Source organism: Embiotoca jacksoni, unplaced genomic scaffold, assembly GCF_022577435.1.
Source record: "Embiotoca jacksoni isolate LCO1_2020_lvr unplaced genomic scaffold, fEmbJac1.0.p SCAF_13, whole genome shotgun sequence".
NCBI classification, from domain to species: domain Eukaryota; kingdom Metazoa; phylum Chordata; class Actinopteri; family Embiotocidae; genus Embiotoca; species Embiotoca jacksoni.
In genome coordinates this window covers 7,077,230-7,096,515 of record NW_027185263.1, presented here as the reverse complement: position 1 = coordinate 7,096,515, position 19,286 = coordinate 7,077,230, and the positions used below count along the sequence as shown (strand labels likewise).

At 42.4% G+C, this 19,286-nt stretch overlaps 2 protein-coding genes across 5 annotated transcripts in view; one reads left to right on the top strand and one right to left on the bottom strand.

Annotated features, from left to right (window-relative positions):
• Positions 1-1,599, top strand: part of afap1l1b (actin filament associated protein 1-like 1b) — a 19,206-nt gene extending 17,607 nt beyond the window's left edge. For all 3 annotated transcript variants that reach the window (XM_069146106.1, XM_069146104.1, XM_069146105.1), the window contains one exon: positions 1-1,599. This exon is cut by the window's left edge and continues 740 nt beyond it. The gene's annotated coding sequence lies outside the window, so the exon portion shown is untranslated.
• fgf13b (fibroblast growth factor 13b) lies at positions 931-19,286 on the bottom strand. 2 transcript variants are annotated; one of them, XM_069146109.1, is made up of 5 exons: positions 19,039-19,286; positions 8,743-8,853; positions 6,242-6,345; positions 4,802-5,000; positions 931-2,364 (listed from the first exon to the last, which is right to left on the bottom strand). In XM_069146109.1, the coding sequence occupies exons 1-5, from the start codon at positions 19,085-19,087 to the stop codon at positions 2,225-2,227; spliced, it is 603 nt and encodes a 200-aa protein (XP_069002210.1). In that variant the 5' UTR covers positions 19,088-19,286; the 3' UTR covers positions 931-2,224. The 2 variants fall into 2 exon arrangements, with proteins under 2 accessions (XP_069002210.1, XP_069002209.1); XM_069146108.1 differs by lacking the exon at positions 19,039-19,286 and adding an exon at positions 9,397-10,234.

The window sequence follows — 19,286 nt, the reverse complement described above, 5'->3', positions numbered from 1 at the left end:
CTCCGAGCTGAACTATTTGAAGATAAAATGCCTGTGTTGGTTTTCCCTGCTCGTCATGGAGACACGAACAAACACACACATGTTGGAGTAAATGATTACTTTATTGAGAAACTTTGTGGACTGGATTGTTTCATATTGTTTCTTTGTTGAAAGTTGTACACCTTTTCACTGAAGAGGAAGAGTTCAATCAAATAATCAAAGCTCTGAACTACAAGCACCACCTAGTGGTGGAATTAAATTATAGCAACTGTTTGAACATTCTTGCTTCCATAGGCTATATTTAGTGAACAAAAATGTAACAAAATACTTAAAATGTTTAATTGCTGTTTTCTGAGGTGTTTCTAGCCATGTCCAAAATGAGCTTTAATTTTTTTTTTTTTTGTTCCTTTATGCAGTGCATTTTGGGGAAAAGTGTCCCATCAAAGGCATGACTATATAATTCGTGAACACATTACATATTCAAATGTTCAGTACCTGTCGTCCAACCACAATCGCAATGAAAAAATACAAAGCAAACATGTTCTGCTGTGTCAACTGAAACAGAATTACTTGAAAAATGTAAAGTTCAAGTCATAAAAATTAAACAAAAAAACACATTTCTAACTTATCTTTTTGAGATTTTTGCCCCCCCACTATAATAAAGATAAATAGAATTTATTGGTACACAGCATTTCAAAACATTTTCATAAGGACCATTTCAGAATTCTCTTCCATTTGTGGTGGTAAGATAAAACTATCAGCACACCACTGGAGCTACGTATAATAACAATGTCATGTGTAATCTGGTTAAATTGACCCTTTAGATATGAGCAGTCCGTTTGCTATTCATTCATTCTCTAATATTGTAAACTGGACTCAAAACCTTTCAACAGACACGAACTCTGCCTGGTGCATAAGAAGAAAAAAATGAACAGACACTAGACAAAGAAATTCACTTCTTTAGAAAGAGTTTATTTAGTGCATTTCTAGTTTGTCCACAGCAGGAGCCAAAATATTAACTTAATCTGTGCTCCCATTGGTTCACCAAAGTTCTGGTCCACCACCATTGGTCCACTCATATTCTGGTGCAATTCTATTGGTCCACTAGTGTTCTAACACCCTCGCATTTGTTCACTAGTGTTCTGGTACGACACTATTGGCTCACTAGTGTTCTCCTTCGGTCAGGAACACGTAAGACCGGGGGGAAAAAAAAAAAAAAAAGGACCTTCGGCATGCTGCTACTGAGCAGAGGTCCACAAGCTTCCATGCAACAACAAACAAACAAACAAACAAACAGCAAGGGACAACAACAACAAACGGAAAGATAAACAACAGCATTGCTTGCAAGAAGTAAGCATGGAAGCATATACAGTAAACCTTATATTAACCTGCTAAAGCCCTCAGGAGGTTTGTCTGATATACAACAGATCTTAAAAAGGTAAAATTCCCCCCACCCCCTTCCATCCCGCCTCCCCCCAGACACATGCTTGCGCCCACACACAACATACCCACAGCAAGCACAGCATGTACTCAGCCCCTCTTTCTCTCACACACACACACACACACACACACACACACACACACACACACACACACACACACACACACACACAGGCGCACTTGCATGCAAACAAATGATAAGTCCTCATAAGTGTACAAGGAATATGTTTGTCATTTTTAAAAATATGACTTAACCCCATGAGCTCTGTGTAAACATAGCGTACGGTAGAGTAGATAAAGAACTTCCTCCTTCCTTTGTAGCTGTCTGTAACTTTGTGGCCAACTTTTCATAGCAATAAACCTAGCTAGTTAATACTTGGACTCTTTGGTTCTCTGTAACAGTCTGTTTATTTGACTATGTGACTGACTGACTTTCTCTGTCCCTCCTTTCCTTTCTCTCCCTCCCTCACTTGTTCTTTCTGGTTACGGTACAGCAGGAAGAGTAGTCGACGGAAGAGATTCACAGGTCCCGTCCCTCTGCAGACCAGAGCAGCAGAGCCAGACGGATTGATTGTCCTTGATCTACTTACATCACAGTCAGTCACAGTGGGCTCCGTTAAGTGGAAGAACACATCCTCGTCCTCTCCCATCTCCTCGTCTCCTCGTCCTACCCCTCAACAGCCTGATGTGTGGGCATGTCGGCCTGAGATCTGTGCGTGTGCGTGTGCGTGTGTGTGTGTGTGTGTGTGTGTGTGTGTGTGTGTGTGTGTGTGTGTGTGTGTGAGAGGTGTGAGGGGTCGGGGGGCTAGGATAAATCATTGTTGCTGGGTGTCTTCCCTCCACCGTTAAGTAGAGCCGAAGCGCTGCGACTCTTGGTCGGTGTGCCGCTGCCTGAACGTGAGAGTTCTGTCAGGTCGTGGAGGGACGGCTCCCTGTACATGGCCACTACGCACACACACACACACACACACACACACACACACCACACACACACACACACACACACACACACACACACACACACACACAAGACAAGAATCATTAATTCAGAAATAGGTCTCACTGAATCACCCATGTTTGGTATGTACAGCCTTGTTCAGTCAGATAATTCCTCTGCACAGAGATGATTGAGGTTTACTTAACGGTTGTCTAATTAATTCTGGTTTTAAGTCCTGATTTTATTGTCAGAGATGAATATCTATAGTTTTAAGCTGCGCTATAACACTCCATAAATGTGGGGAAATTATGATTTCTAGTCATTAGCTAGCATGAAATAAACAAAAAGAAGAAAGCATAATTTTGAGAACGTAATGTTTTTTTCCCTTAATCTCATAATGGCTGTTTATTTTTGTTTTTAGAGGAAATGGAAACTAGCCGTAATGTAACATTAACATGGTGTTGCCCCTCGTAGTCACGTAGTTGCACACTGAGCACATTTGGAGCAACATTAGCATTTATTTGGAGTCGTGTTTGTGTCTTTCTAATGAATGTTAAGTTCCTCATTCACTCTCCTTTCAGCTCTGTTTTGCCCTCCACTAATTCCCGGGGGAAATATGGGACTCTTTAGCTAACTTTGTGTGTCTGCAGTTCGGTGCTGGTCAGGTAGTTTATTACAGGGAGGTTTGTAGAGCTTTTAGAGAGTCAAAAAAAAACAAGTCGCAGGTCTGACACCCAAAGCAATGAACTGAAATATGATAAACTGCTGTGTAAAGCTGGAGAACAGTTGGGTGCGAATTATATGAATTCATTTCTACCAGCAGCACTTTTCTAATAGCTGGTCATGTGATCTATTGTGTTTATAGTAATATTATTTCCTTTCTTGCAGGTATTTTCTCTTTCCTTTGGATGATATAATGTTCAAAGGCACCGATGAGTCAGACCCAGGAATAGGGCTGCCTGAATACATGACCTGTGATGGCAAACTATCTATGTCCTTTATAATATTTGAGCCAATGCTTTTATTGTATGCCACCGACAACTCATTGGCTGATTTCCTTTTCCTTTTCTAATCTGCCTCCATGGCACACGTACGCAGCCGGACCTCTCATCATGTGCCATCTTTTGGCAGCTTTCTTCTTAAATTAACTGTGTATTGACATATTAATGTGTCCACGACCCACCATGTTTTCAGCATGTGCTTTCAGCTGTCCGTCATACTAATGTTGCCCTATAAGGTCTCCCTTGTATAAAATTAAATCTTCATACATTATTTATAAAACACGAGTTCAGTTTCAGAAATATTCTTTTGATTGTTTTGTGTAATAACTGTCATGGTTTTCTGTCCCTCTTTAAGTATTTCTTTCTGTCTGTTTTTGAGCTTCCCGTATTATTTTGAAGTTCTCCCTCGTCTGCCACTGATCATGATCATTTTCACCTGTTTCCACTTCACCATCCGCCTCCTCTGTTTATGTGTCTCCTGTTTTCTGTCACTGTTTGGCAGTTCATCATTTTCCACCCTCTCTGTTCCTGCGTTTCAGTCTCCTGCTTCCATGTAAGTTCTTAGTTTTCATCTTCATGCCGACTTGTCACAGTCCGCTTTTGGACTTTTCTTTTGTGGATTCAGCCCAGTTGGCTCACATGTTTTTTTTTTTTTATTGCCCCTTAGTTTAACTGCTCACATTTTGTTAATAAAATTTGGGTTTGCTTTGAACCACAGGCTTTACTTTGTCGTGCATTAGGGACCCTGTAACCACACATATAAAAATAAGCTGTCAAACTCACCCGTATATTTCATTTAAGCAGTGTGATTCTGGAAGAACATACCGAGTTAGATTTGTGGTTATTAAGAGAGAGTATATGTTTTTCATCTTGTTAACTTGGATTGTTGCATATTTAAAATGAATATTTAAAGATTCTAACCAGACAAGTTTTAAGACAGATAAAGACACACTCCTCTGATATTGTTTTTTCAACAAAAAAAGTTCATTAAGCTTCTTAGAAATGCACAAATCCAGAAAAAGGCAAATGTGTCTCATCTTAAAGGTGAAACTATTAGATCAAGGAATTCTTCCACGTCAGTGAAATGTCTGTTCTCTGTATGTGTGTATTGAAAGTGGCTTCCAAATGCTTTGATGTCCCACAATCCTGCTTTCCATGTTATTTAAACTGAGATTTAAGATGAGCTCAGAGAATTTCAGCAGATGAATATGAAAACAGCCTTCTGAACACAGCAGATATCATTTTGTACAGTGAAGCTCAAACATCCAAGTAAAGCAACAGTAAACAAAACATATTATTGAATCCTTTGAAGTTTTAGGGAGATTTAAACAAGTGTTTAAAGTGGAGGAACATTTATATTTTTTACAGAATAAAGACTCGAGTTTAATTTAAACTTCAGTCTGTTCCTTCATGTGAGATGTTTTACTCCTCCTCATTGTCTTACCTTTGAGCGGTTTCGGTATGAAGTGTGCGGCGGCCTTGTTCTTCTTGACGTGGTTCCCCTTCATGATTCCACCCTCCTTGTTGAGTCCCAGGTACCAGGCCCGGCCTGAGGCCTGCTGCCGGTACAGCATGGACGAGTAGGTGACGTAGTAGTTCTCAAACACCGACTCCTTGAATTTACACTCCGGGGTAAAATGTTCCTGAGTGGAAAGTGTGACACAGATTGGAATAAATATCTGAGCAGATCTGAGTTTGTAGCTGGAACTCCATTAAAAACGTGTTCAATCATTCCTCCATATCGCCATCAGTGCATTCATCCATCAGTGGCTCTGCTCTTTGAATCATTATCTCGGCCAGGCTGTAGTCTCCGAGAACAAAACGCACCGACTTAGGACAGCTGACATTTGCATTTCCTTATTCTTGCGTCTCCATAGCAACCGGCTACTCCCTTGAATACCAACCAGCCCACTGAGAGAAAGAGGGTGCCCAGGTTGCCGGGGGAAACGGAAAGCTACAGAAAGAATGTCCTTTCCGTCATCCATTAATCTTTGTATGAATTTTGATTAAGTTTGCCAACGCACGATCATCAAAAACATTTAGTACAAAAACAGAGATGAATGTGGTTTGTGTCTGTACTTCTAAATATGTGTTTGTATTCTGCATTTAATATCAGGTGAGAAGATGAGACAAAGTGATACCAATGTTATGACTGAAGCCTCAGAATAAACAACATGGAGCATCCAGGACCGGACACGATGGAGCAGATACTGGGGTGGCATACGTGCGAGGGGAGGCGTAGCAGCATGGCTGTTATTACATCGAGGTGTGTGCCACTTTTCTATTTCCTCTTTGTTAGTTTTCATCTTTCGGTTTCACAGCTTTGTTTAGATGGCTGCAAGCGCGTGTTATTTTTGTTGATTCTTTTTGTTATTGCTTCTACACCGCCCACAATCAATGCTCACGAGCGAAAGTGAGGCAGTAAATGCGGTGCACCGCAGCCGACGCCACCTTCTGACCTGCCTGAGGAAATATATGCACAGAGTGGATGGTCTCATGTGTATGTGTGTATGTTGAGTGGGATAAGACATGAAAACCAATTTTGGGAGCTGTGGACACGAGTCGTCTTCAATTCAAAGGGCGACCGGGGGGGCGGGCGGGAGGGGGATAAACAAAAGGAGGCTGAGGGATGATCTGAAATCAATCCTGAGAAGCCACAATATGAGGAGACAGATAAGGGAGGCTCACACAGCGGATTATAACACCCTGTGGCAGCCGGCTCACAAGGCGGCACTGCAGTTAAAGTATTGACATAAGGATAGGATGATAATGAGACAGCTCACATTGAAACCTTCTGCTTCACTGCTCAACCTAACCCAAAGAAGACACTTTAGTCTGCAGTGATGATGATGGTGGTGGTGGTGTGTATCTGTGGTTGACCTACGGAGGTGTAGAGAAAGCCTTCGTTGTTCATCGCCAGGTAGAGTTTGGTCTGGACACCCTGGATGGCCACCACACGAAGCCCCACCGGGATCAGGTTGAACACAGCTACACATGCACACAAATAGTTTACACACATACACAACACACACACACACACACACACACACACACACACACACACACACACACACACACACACACACACACACATACACACACACACACACACACAGCGAACAAATAAGCATCCTCACAGCAAACACAGAGGGGAAACGGACAGAAGTCCTCATCAATATCACTAACATGATGACGCCTCCATTTTGCCGAAGAGAAGCTATTTTAGAAGGTCAGTCAGGCATTGAGGCGACTGGATTACTAACAATTTAGCTCTCTGTGTTAAGCTTGGATGAGAGTTATCTCTGTGGCAGCACACCGAGGCTCGGTAAACATTTGGTTTAGTGCGAGGACACGTTTCAGCACCGTCATACAGATGAAAACCTTCCTTCGAGAGCTACAAATAAAGGTCAATTTCACTACCAGCTGAAGTGTCAGCTAGCTTTTCAAAAGGTGGTGAAAAGTGCCCGTTTCCCACTCAGAAAATGATGCCTTTGAATTGTCTTTCTTTTCTTTTTTTTTCTTTTTGCTTAATTAAAAGTCCAAAACCAATGAATCAGAGACAAGCAGCAAATCTCCCAGTTACGAAACCGCAATCAGAGAACGTTTGACAGTTTACTTGAAAAGTAGACGCTCGAAGCTGCCGTTGAATCATCTTGTGAAATAATTACTAAGCAACTAAGTTATCACTCGACTAATGTTTTAAAGGCTGAAGTCGTTTCTTTTTGAACGAGTAGAGTTAAGAAGACATTTTTACAACGCAAGATTCAAAATGCTAAAAAAAAACAACATTCATAAACATGCGATAACCAACCAACGTTAAGCTGTTTGGCCCACGCTTTTCAATACGCAACAGTGAATAAATATAACATTAAATCAGGCAGTCAGATTTCATTTAAAGATATGAGCATGATGGTTGAACAAAGGATCTCTGTGGCAGCAAAATAAGTACAGACTAAAGTCTGTTTTATTACACTGGATTTAATTTAAACCCGATATTTTTTTTTTTTTCTGTTGTTGTGCTTTCATAGGTACAAGCAAAAAAAAAAGGTATTTACAGTATAAGTAGCTGTAGGAAGGATATAATTTTTCCCAGCAGTATAATGAGTCAGGCCCTTGTCTAATCATGATCATTTAACCAGCCGTGTTCTTTATAATTACTGTAGTTATATGGAGATGTGGATTTCATGGATTATGCGTCCGAACCGAGTCACGACTGACCGTTTTTTTTTAACGTGGGTAGGCGTTAACAGGATGTATACAGCGTGTAATCATCCAATAAAAGAGCACACTCTGTAGCCGCCTCGTCCTCTGTGCACACAACAGTTGGTGCCCTCAGAAGATTAATGTGAGATGCTGGCAACACCAACTACGCACGAGAAGGAGAGTGATTGCTGTCTGAACCACCACAACAACAGGATTGAATTAGCCGTATCAATCACACGTGTGTGTGTGTGTGTGTGTGTGTGTGTGTGTGTGTGTGTGTATGAGAAAGTGCAGGTGAACTAGAATCACTGGTCATTTCAGGGATTTGAACACGACACTGTATGTTCTGTGGATACCGGGAAGCATTCAACACGGATAGATTGCAGTGTTGCCGTCTGACATTTGGAGGAAGGGCATGCGCCATCTCCCTAATTAAATGAGGACTTGACATGTTGTTGAGTGACTGGCTGAATTAAAATGCCCACATCAAAAGGATTACCACAGGGCGAGGTTTATCATTAAATTGGATTTAACTGGGTTTGGATGCTGAGGATATAGGAATCAAATTAAATCATTCCTCGACTTTCCATCTGTTGCAGCATGAAGTAACACCTACACGATGAGTAAGAATGGTTTCCGTCTCTACTGTACAGTAACGAGTTTTATGTTCCTTTACTTCATAAGCCTTGAAGGTGCTATTGAGAGTACAAAGGATTCACCCTGTTAAAATGCTGCAGAGATGTCTTTTCTGTAACTACTGTCAGTCAAAGGTGATTTTAGTGCTGAAAAGATTGGTTGATTGACAGAAAATATTTTTTTATATAATTGATTATATATTTCATTTTTCCAACTGTGGATATCAAACATAGTTCCAGTTGCTCAAATGGAATGATTTCATACTTTTCTCTAAATATCCTCAGGCTTAGGACTGTTGGCCAGACAAAACAAACTGCATTTTCAAAACTTCGCTTTGGCCTCTTGGAAATCTTCATTCTGCATTTTTCACTATTTCCTGATACTTTATGGCCAAAATAATTCATCAGTAAGTCCAGAAAGCAACTGGCAGATTATTCAATAATGAAAATAATCTTCAATTGCAGCAGCAAATTGGTTTTTGAAAGAAAAATTAAAAAATTCAGATGGACAGTAGCTTTTTATGTCTCTCCAAAGAGTTAGACTTACCGTAGGTGCTGTCTTCATCCTTGGTCCCATCAATGGTGCCATCAGGCTGCATCTGCAGCTGGAAGCCCTGGCTACTGGAAAGCCTGGTCACAATGCCCTTTAACTGGGGCTCTGAGAAGAAAGGAGAGGAGAGGAGAGGAGAGGAATTAACTGCATTCGTTCCTTATTACTGTGATCACATGTATCAAATCCAGCAGTCTCCAGGAAGCCGGAAGTGTCAGAGGCGAGAAGCTGTTTATACTTTCAATCACTTGGGCCTGAGGCCCAGTATCGATCCTCGACCCCTGAACATGGTGGCACTCGTAAAAAATCAGATAATAATTGACAGATGTACCATGATAGACTAGTCCGAGCTCTGCTTACAGAGGATCCTGCTTTTTGATATCAGTTATCACGGATAGAAGCCGCCACAACACTTTGCTGTGGGACAACATAAAGTTATTTACATGAGATGTTTGTGGAGTCATGCAACAGGAATATTTCCAAACCCATTGCCAGGAGGATACTAGGCTATCCAGACAAATGATGAAGTGATGAGGAGCCTGGCTGAGAGATGAGGGAAAAAAATGGTGTTGGATGATGGTGATGATGAAGATGGTTGAGGTGGTGGTTCTGCCCATGGCTTTCCGACTGCTCTGTCCCCCACCCTCAGACCTGGTGGTCGCCTTCTCTTGCGTTTCTTCCTCGATCCAAACAGTTTGACACGCGAGAAAACGTTCAGCTTGCTCGGCTTCTCGTTTGCGCCTTTGCTGTTGCTCGGGCTGCCGCTGCCGCGGCAAGCGTTCGCCTTCTCCCGCTCCCTCGCCTGCCGCTTCTGGCGGATCAGGGAGCTCGCGATAGCCGCTGCCCGGGACATGTTCCCCCTGTAGAGTGAAACAAGGCTGTGCGTCCCGGTTAGAGAGGGTGTTCGCGGACAAGGCGGTGGGGGTGTGTGAGGTGCGGGGAGGGGGTCTACGCCACCCACGGCTTAGTTCGCATCACACACCGGCCGCTGCAGTCTCGCAGAAATCCGTGATTTCAAAATGCGTCCAGAATCCTCCATCGGTGCGTCCGGGCGCTTCATGGAAGTCGTTAAACCAAATCCAATATCTGTGCCAGTGATTGAGCGTTAAGGACGCCGCCTCAAATCCCCCGAGGGGACCGAGTGGCAAAAGCTGTTTGATTCCCCCCTCGGGCGGTTCTTCTGAGTGTCCCGAGAGAGCGCGGATGGAGATCAGCGGTGCGTGAGGATCCAGTCCGGGTTCAAGCGGCGAATCAACAGCTTATAAACCGGTGTGAACGACACTGGGGTTTGTTGCCGAGGATCACTGCAGCTGCTGCTGCTTCCTCTTCTTCTTGTTCTGCTGCTGCTCTGCACCGCTCCCCCAGCGATGCTCCGCTCTTCGACGCTGTCCGTGACAGAAATGCAGCAACCGGAGTGTTTGTCAATGAAAGAGCTCGGGGCTGGCTCGGTGGGAAAGGGATCATGATGCAGCCGTGCCGTTCATTAAACTGCTGCAGCCCTGCCCGCCCCGAGGAAGAGGGGTGTGGAGGGGGGGGGGGGGGGGGGGGGGGGGGAGTGTATGTATGCATGTATGTACGTATGTACGTGTTGTGTGTCCGCGTGGGAAGGGGGGTCGGATGAGGTTGGGCGGTGGGGGGGGGGGGGGGGGTTCGGGCATCTCTTTCTCATAGGGCACCTGTAGCCCTGTACCCCACGTGGCATGATATTTACATGTTACACTGAATACTGATGTGTGATAGGCAGGGGGGACGAGAGGGGCAGGGGGAGGGTGGTGTGGTATATACAGGAGGAGGAAAACTAAACGGCGAAATGAGAGGCTGAGAGGAGGCAGACAGGTGAATGAATGAGAGGTGGAATAATGGAAGAGAAGCAGGGGGAGGGAGGGAGGGAGGGGCGGGAAGGAAAAAATGAGATATTGAGTGTGCCTGTGTGTGAGAGAGAAGCCTGTAGAAAATAACCTTCAAATGGATTGGAAAAGAGAATGATGAATGAAAGTGAAGGGGAAAAGGAAGAGCTGGAGAGATACAGCACTGAGTGTGTCAGTGGGAGGGAGGGAGAGAGAGAGGGCTGGAGGATGAGGAGAGAGAGGAAGCATTGCATAGGTGGTGGAGAAAAAATAATGCCAAATACATGAAAAAAATATTTAAAAAAAAAAAAAAAAAAAGGGAAATGAAGTGAGGGAGACAATAACGGAAGAGAGAAGGAGCTGGCGAAGTGTGGGAGAAGAGAGAGAGAGGGAGGGAGAAAGGAGGGGCTCTCCTTTTATTTTGGTGCAGAGGTTCACCACTGCTGAAAGGCTGCAGCGTGCGAGAAGGAGGTGAATAACAGAGAGAGCACTTCAGCCTGGGTGAGCCGTGTCCTTTTCCAGATGTTCCCTTTGCATTAGCACCGGAGCAGGGGCGCACATATAGCCGACAGCAGCAATCAGACACTTCATGCATGTCGGCTGGCCACGGCCAGCCACCCGCAGGAGAGCGGGATGCACAGCTGTCAGAGGCAGGTACAGCTGCAGTGGCACATGGCAACTGCAAAATTCCAAATGGTATAGAAGAAGGAGGAGAGGAGGAGGAGGAGGAGGAGGCGGAGGAGGAGGCGGCGGCGGATAAACAGCCAACAGACTCACAGCGGAGGTCGAGCTGCATGTGGCACCTGGCGCCGAGCAGCAGGCAGAGGCAGTGCATGCTGTTCTCCAGTGGAAAAGATAGAAAATCGATGGCTTGAGAGCAACAGGATGTGGTGAGCGGTGAAGTACATGACCGAAGAGGAGGTGCAGTCAGTAAGCTGTAACCCGCTGTGAGGAAGCCAGTGTGTGGAGAAAGTGCTGGACTGTGGACAGGAACTGAGGTCAGCACCTGGCCACTGAGGAGGAGCCTTTAACATGTGGAAGTTGAAGTTATACGCCTGTGGCCTTCTGGTTAGGTAAGACGCTTGTATGTGCAGATAAATATAGGGTGTTTTTTTTGTTGTTTTTTCGACTGTACAGCTCAACCCACACTTACTGATACAACACAAAAAAGATTTCATAACCAACCTGTAATGTCACCTGAAACATCAAAATATGAAATGACTGTAAATAGTCCTTCCTCTTTCTTTTATGCTGCATTAAACTTCCATCACGTGCCCATAAAAGCAACCGCCACACAAAACAAGAGCAGCGTGAACAAATCGGATACGAGGAGAGTCTGAGGAACATTAACGCTTCTGATTGCAGTCATCATATAACAAATGTAAATGTTACGAGCTAATCAATAAGGTAATCAATGGAAAAGCAATCAAACAAATGAGCAGCCCAGCAGCACAGAGGGCGCAATAAGGAATGGATTTGTTACCAGGATTAAAACATATCCTATTTAAATAAATCATTTGATTTTTTTTTTTAATCTATATAAAGGGAAAAGTCTAATGTGACAAATTGATGCATCAATGAGAACAAATGTAAATAGCCTAAAAAAAACGAACAAAACATTTTAGTAGCTGCATCCAATTAATAAGCAGGTAAAGTTGCGAAAGTTTTGGTCGGAGCTCCGTAGTGCCCCCCAGAGGAAGTTTAATAACGTGATGGCAGAAGTTAGACAAGAGGAAGCTATAGTATAACAAATACCCAGATAGAGATGTGTGTCTAACAATGAATGCCAGTCAAGAGTATAATCAGCCAACAGAAACCCAGCAGCAGTGAACAGTGAAACACAGCTGACCAGAGGCCTTCAGAAGCAGCAGTAGATAGATAGATAGATAGATAGATAGATAGATAGATAGATAGATAGATAGATAGATAGATAGATAGATAGATAGATAGATAGATCTGTACTTTACTAATCCCGCAAGGGGAAATATAAAATGTAAAATGCACATTATACACAACTTGTATACAAATAAAAATATAATTATATTTCATTTAACTAAACTAAACAACAGTGCAACAAATTAAACAAAACAAACGGACAACAGTGCAACATGTTATTGAAGTGTGATTGATTTGGCTAGACCTTAAATATGTGTAAACATTAAAAAGCCACAGATGTAATTGTAGCTTTACTTGACCCATGTTTTGGAACATTAAGGTGAAATCGAAGGTGCAAAGTTAATTTGGTCAACATCATTTTTGGTAAAGTAGAAGATGTAAGAAAGCACCCTGCAGGCCGACATGGATTGAAGCCGATAAAGCTTTCCATTTAGTGCGTACAAAATCAGACCAGGATGTTGTTTTCTGTTAAGTTCTATCATATTTCATTTGAAGTTGGGGTTGTGAAATCTATCCTGTGAGCTCGGAGGGTCCAGACACAAAGTTCAGGGTCTCAATTCAGGAAATGGATGAACGATACATTTTTATTCTGAACGCTGAAAATGACGAATAACATTCGCTGCCTATAGTACGAGGCCATTTATTATGAATGTGTTCAGAGTCCAGCTTTCCTCTCCAGCAGAAGGGCGTGTCCGGCTGCGTTTCCAGCACCACGGACAGAGTTAAAAACGCACGTTTTACTCAAATTTATACCAAAAGCATCAAATTATTTTAAACACAACTTTGTAAAATGGAAAGTTTATCATCCAAAAAACACTGCAAGATCCATCACTAACTTCCACCTATCCATAACACCAGGGAAGTGTTTCAGAAGTCCCTTTGGAGACGTCCAGCGGGTCTGTTGCCTTGTGTTAACTTAACCTGTTTATCCTTCAGCACTTTAACAACTTATTTCGAAAGCATGAAATTGCCGGGTTGTGCCGATAATCGCACACCTTCATTTCAAAGTTTTATGACCGAATTAGAGGCCGCGTTTAGTATCGTTGGGTTTGTGCCTCCTGGTCTTACCTGAGGCCGATCGACGGAGAGGGAAAGTCATGCTGTGCCCGTGGAGCTCCGGAGCTTTGTGCTCCTGGCTTCTCGCACTTCCTGTTGTGCGCTGCTCGACGAAAAGAGGACGAATTACCGAAGTCCAAACCAGAGAATTCTCCACGGCATTGGATCCATTAAGGCCGTGCACATGGCGTTGACGGGAGATCATTACAGAACATTAGAGGCCATTAAGCCGTTGGAACCGGTCATTAATGATTCATCTCGAGGTCCCGCTGATCTGGCACAATACGTGAGGGAGGGAGCCAGCAGGCCGTTCCCAAATCCAAGGATCGCGAGTAAATGGTGGGTTTTTGTTATAGTATTTGTGTGTGTCAGATCAGAGCGGGGCACACAGAGGCCTCCACCTAAATCTATATTATTATACATGTAAGGACTCTCTATTGACCTCAGTAACCCCTGAATTTATAAAGCTAAACACCATCCAAACCAAAAGCAGCATTTCTCCTTGCCAAACAAATTACAAGGCCTCCTTGGGACTATTCTTGTCAGTGTCAGTCAATGTCAGTGTCACAGTAGTCTAAAAATAAAAAAAAAGGCTAAAAAGGACTTCTGTTGCCTTTTTAAAAACTCAGTTTAGCAGTGTAGGATCATTAACTTGCCAGTTATCTTCTCGATTAATTGCCGATGATAATATAAAAACCCTGTCAGTTTCCTAAACCCGAAACCATGGCCATTTCATCAAACTCAAGTTTTTCCAAAACAACACTCCAAAAGCAGCGAAATATCAGAATGGAGATGAAACTCGCTGCCTAAACTGAAGATGCACCACAGACAACGTCAAAATGACACACTGAATGACAAACAGGGAAACTGTGAACAAAGAGGAATGAGTCCATCCTCAGGCCCACTGAGTGAAATAGATCCGGCTGCTCGCTCATCAAAGGAGGAAACGACTTTAAAATGTACTGCAGTTGTTAAATATTTGTCACAGATTAAACCACTAACCGTAGTGGTTTAATCTGTGACGAATCCACTTCAAGCAAGCAAGCAAGCCAAAACACTGGCAAACGCACAAATCCGTTTTCAGTTCTAGGAGAGATTCCAAACTTTCCAAAGTTACTCAATATGTCTGGCTGAATTTTATAAGACCGTATACAAAATGATGACCTCTTGATAATTTCACCCATTAAAAAATACCAAGTCTCTAGTTTGAATATGGAACAAGGTGATGGTAAAATGTATTATACTGACAGTATCGAAGCTTTTATGATAATAAGAGGGACACAAAGCGTACATAACTGCATGTTAGATAAACAAGTGAAACCAGTGAAACGCTAAAGCCGTTTCGACAAAAAGACAATATCACACAGTGTGCACACAAATACACAGAAACGCACACACAACTAATGGCTTCGCGCTGTATCTCCTAGCGAGTCTGTGGGCTATCCTCAGCCCATCATGGCACATTAAATAGGAACGTCACTCAGAGCAGTGCTGCCAGTCCAAGATTACGTACGTACTCCGAACAACCACCCATAGCTCTATGTTATCAGCCACACTGTTGTCCTGCTGCAGTGCTTTCTGTGAAGCGGCCCAACTGCATCTATATTACCGAGATCCTACAGAAAGTAGTGCAGATTGCACCGTGTCTGCTGCCGCGTCCACTGCGGTACGGGAGAACATATAAGTCGTTGAAGGCAGCGAAGCAGGATGTTATTATGCAAACTCAAGCATCTTCAAAAGTAAAGCTGGAAGAAATGTAAGACGTTATCTGAGAAAACATCTTTGAAATGACTGTCCTCCTTGTACTGACTGTACTTTCAAGTCTTAGCGAGCAATATTTCCAGAGAAACCGTTTCATTGTTGTCTTTGCCCACCTAATTGTATCACTGCACTATAGCTTTCCGCTGATGAAATAAACTCTATTGGATTAAACGGATAGATAGACTGGGGCAGTTACGTTCAGATTTCTTCCTTTCTTTGCTTTTCTCTTTATCTCTTTGTCTTAATTGAACTGAAATGCAGTTTTAGCGTTGAACAATTCCTCCCAAAGTAGCTTTATAACCTTGGTATGAAATAGCAAACTGCAAAGATGCCAGCAGGTAGGTTTTTGGCAAAGCCAGCAGCCTGGGCCGCTCTCCAGGATTCAATCACTGTATTTAAAATTTAAAAAAAATAAAAAACAGTTTTTGAATGTTCAGCCACTAGATGGCACCATATTATCAGAGAATCTCATGCAGTAAAAGGGAAGTGAAGGTTCAGTTGAAGGAATGGGGAGTGTGTGTCCATAACAGGTTAATGTTGGATCCTGGAACACAATCTTCAGGGAACCACTTCAGGGGACCATGGATGTCTGTACCAACACCTAATGTCCATCCATCCAATTTATAAGTCTAACCTCTTAAAGAACAAGATGTTAATGAGTTCTTGTTCTATCCACACTTAATCCTTAATCGTATTATAAGACATAGAGCAGAACAAGGTGACATTTAACCCTGCGTGTCCGTCCATCCGAAAGAGGGAGCGTCATTACAGGAGATGTTTAGTCACAAAGTACAACAGACTTTATAAATTTCAGTGATTGTGAGAGTAAACGCTGCTGGTTGTGTCTCTGTTGCTTTGTGTTGTGTTGAAGACCGCGTTTATGACTCAACCAATCAATTCCATTACTGATTGTGGACTCAATAATTGCTGAGTAAGTCTCTTGAATGGACAACTACATTTCTTAATTTTTACCATGAATATATTGTTGTTGCTTTCATCACTGTTTAGCTAAAGCTCACAATATATTAAGAAGAACAGTACATCAGTGTTTCAGTAAATACTGCCTTGATTGAATTATCTGTTTTTATTGAAGCTACTATAGATGATATGTTTGAGGAGATACTTTGTGAAGTTGTACTGTGCTGCTTTATACTGAAAGGTCTAATAATTAGTCTACTTCACTCATGTGGTAGTTAGGTCTAGGTGATATATTGCCATTTTATCATATCGTGAAATAAAACTGCATATTGTCTTAGATTTTGGATATCATAAAATCATAATATGGCATAATTGTTGTCTTTTCGTGCTTTTAAAGGCTGCGTTACAGTAAAGTGATGTCATTTTCGGAACTTACCCGACTATTCTAGCTGTTCTATTACTTCCTTTATCCTCTCGTCATTATATCCGCATTACTAATAATTATTTATCAAAAATATAGTGGAATTATTTTGTGAAAGCACCCATAGTTGTCCCTACAATATCAATCATAATACTTGATTTTGTCCATACCGCCCAGCACTACTGGTGGTAACACATGCATTGCAAATTATAAGTTATAACTTAATCAACAGGGCTGACTAACTGTAAAAAAAAAAAAAAGAAAAAGAAAAGCCCCATTACAGGACTGCTGAAATGAGATTCCATGACGTACAAGGGTTGTTATGTTCTGGTCTTTAAGTGGATCTGTCGTATAAATTGCCCCTTCTCGGTTATTGGCTTTGTTGCATTGCTTTTTTCTGTGGATTGATGTGCTTGCTTTCTGCCTGCTATATGTTCTTTATGAGTAAATAAATAAGGTTTATTACTACGCTGTCGACAGCAGTCAAACAGTCTGTTGCTATAGTAACCCTTACTGGCACAGTAGAAGCTTAAGTTAACCCATCGGACATGTAGTCTAGCCTCAGTCTAATCTGTGGACATATAGTGTTTATCTTTTCCACAAATATCCTTATTATTATTATTATTATTATTATTATTTATTGGCGGGATTCTTTTTTTTTTTTTTTTTTTTTAAATTACTGCTAGCTGATAATTGATGACATGTAATCTGTTACATTTTATATGAAGCATATCGTCCCCAGCAACATCCCCGAGAGGCGCGTGCCACATAACCAATCAAACCCAGTCTCAATCATCTCAGACATTTTTCGAGGTTTGCTCTGCAGCGTGCAGTGGGCTCGCTGCTGCCCCTTGTGGCCATTGGAAGAAACTCTCACACGCCCAGGTTGGTTCTCCCTAAGGCCTGGGACATACTGCCCGCACCGCGTATTCGTGGCAGTCGTTTTCTGGCGTGCTTTCCCATTTTCTCTCTTTCTCTTCCTTCTACTTTTTGGTCTTCCTTCACTTGTTGTGCCTCAAACAGTCGATTACTGATGGGCAGAAACTCAACGTGGAAAATGGGGGCGCCGCGGCAGACACGCTGGCAGTGAGGTGCAACAAATGGGACACAGTCAGTAGAGCTTACACTGGGTCTCTGCTAGAGTAATGAAGTACACATGCGATTACAGATCTTTTGCCCCCCCCCCCCCTCCTTATTTATGCTGGAAACCGCGTGTGTCACGCGTGCAATTCGTTGTTTTTCAAGTGTTGTTAAACTGTATTTTTCAGTGATTTTTTTTTTTTGGTGATGAAGACCATTCTGACAACACTTAACTATATGTTGCTGTTCACTGTTGATGTGAATGTATTCATTTTTACACTGTGTGTGTGTTTTCTACATCTTTACACTTTCTGGAATGAGGAACAATTTAAGACAGCTGTTGTTAATCCAGTTTCCTGACTGTGCAAACTAAATCTTACAAAACCTTTGTTTTTGGAATCTTATCATTTTCAGAATAAGTGCTTTTCTCACAGTTTCACAATTAAAAATCTCAAAAGCAACCTTACAAAAAAACCTGACTTTGAACTCTGGATAAACTACAACAACGCATTAAACTCCAAACGAAAAATGTACTCAAATAATTCCAAATTACTATTTGAATTTAATATCTCGTCTATATATCATAATATAGTATGTGCACCATGCCTTCTGGAGAGTTGATTTTCTACTAACTGGGTAAGCTCAGTGTCACTGGACTTGGATAAAAAAAAAAATTTAAAAAAAAATCTGTTGTTCAATGAATGAGCGGTTCATGCACAGATCATTATGCATGATAGAGCTGGCAACTCCCTTTTTTTTTGTCTCCATGGCAATAATAGTTTCCCAGTTTCCATTGCGGTGTGCCCCGCGTCGATTTTATTGCTATCCAGGGCGAAGAATGAATGAATTTGAGTGTTGGCCACTGCAATTGGATCCCAGAGCCAGAAAACCTTCTGTGGGGGACGTTAATACATTTTAGGGATTCTTGGAAGACGAACACGTATTGGCTATGGCCTATTTAATCTTGAGCACAATTTAATAAATACCATACAAGGTTTATGGGTGGTCTCCCGGTGAAATAATCGAAAGCCGCCAGGTCGTATAACATGTAAGAAATTAGAAATCATGTGTTTACATTGGAATCATAAATGCACACAAACTCCTGGAAGGTTTCCTGTATTTTGAAGACTGTGCGCTCTGCCCAGTATTCGGGGGACAATGGGAATAAAGTGGCCAGCATGCTGATCTCGGCATTATCACAATCACAATCGTAATAAAGAAAAAGAATTTTTTTTTTTTTTTTTTTTTTTTTTTTTTTTTTTTTTTTAAAAACGCACAAAAAGCATCCCTCCTCGTGCCAAACTCGTTACTCACCTTTGGCGGCATGGTCTTTATCCTCTTTTCCTCTCGTTTTTCCGCTCATGGAGCTGCGCCGCGCTTCTGCTGGTTGTTGAATCAAACTTCAGGTGAGAGATGCAGGAATGCAGGTTTCACTTTTTCATCCTCGTCAGATGCGTTTTTCCCTCCACGCACGGCGCTGTAGCAGACCAAGTCCTCGCCCTTTCCTTCCCTCTCCGCGCAGTCCGACTCCTATTTGAGAGCCCGTTGCGCTTCATGTCACC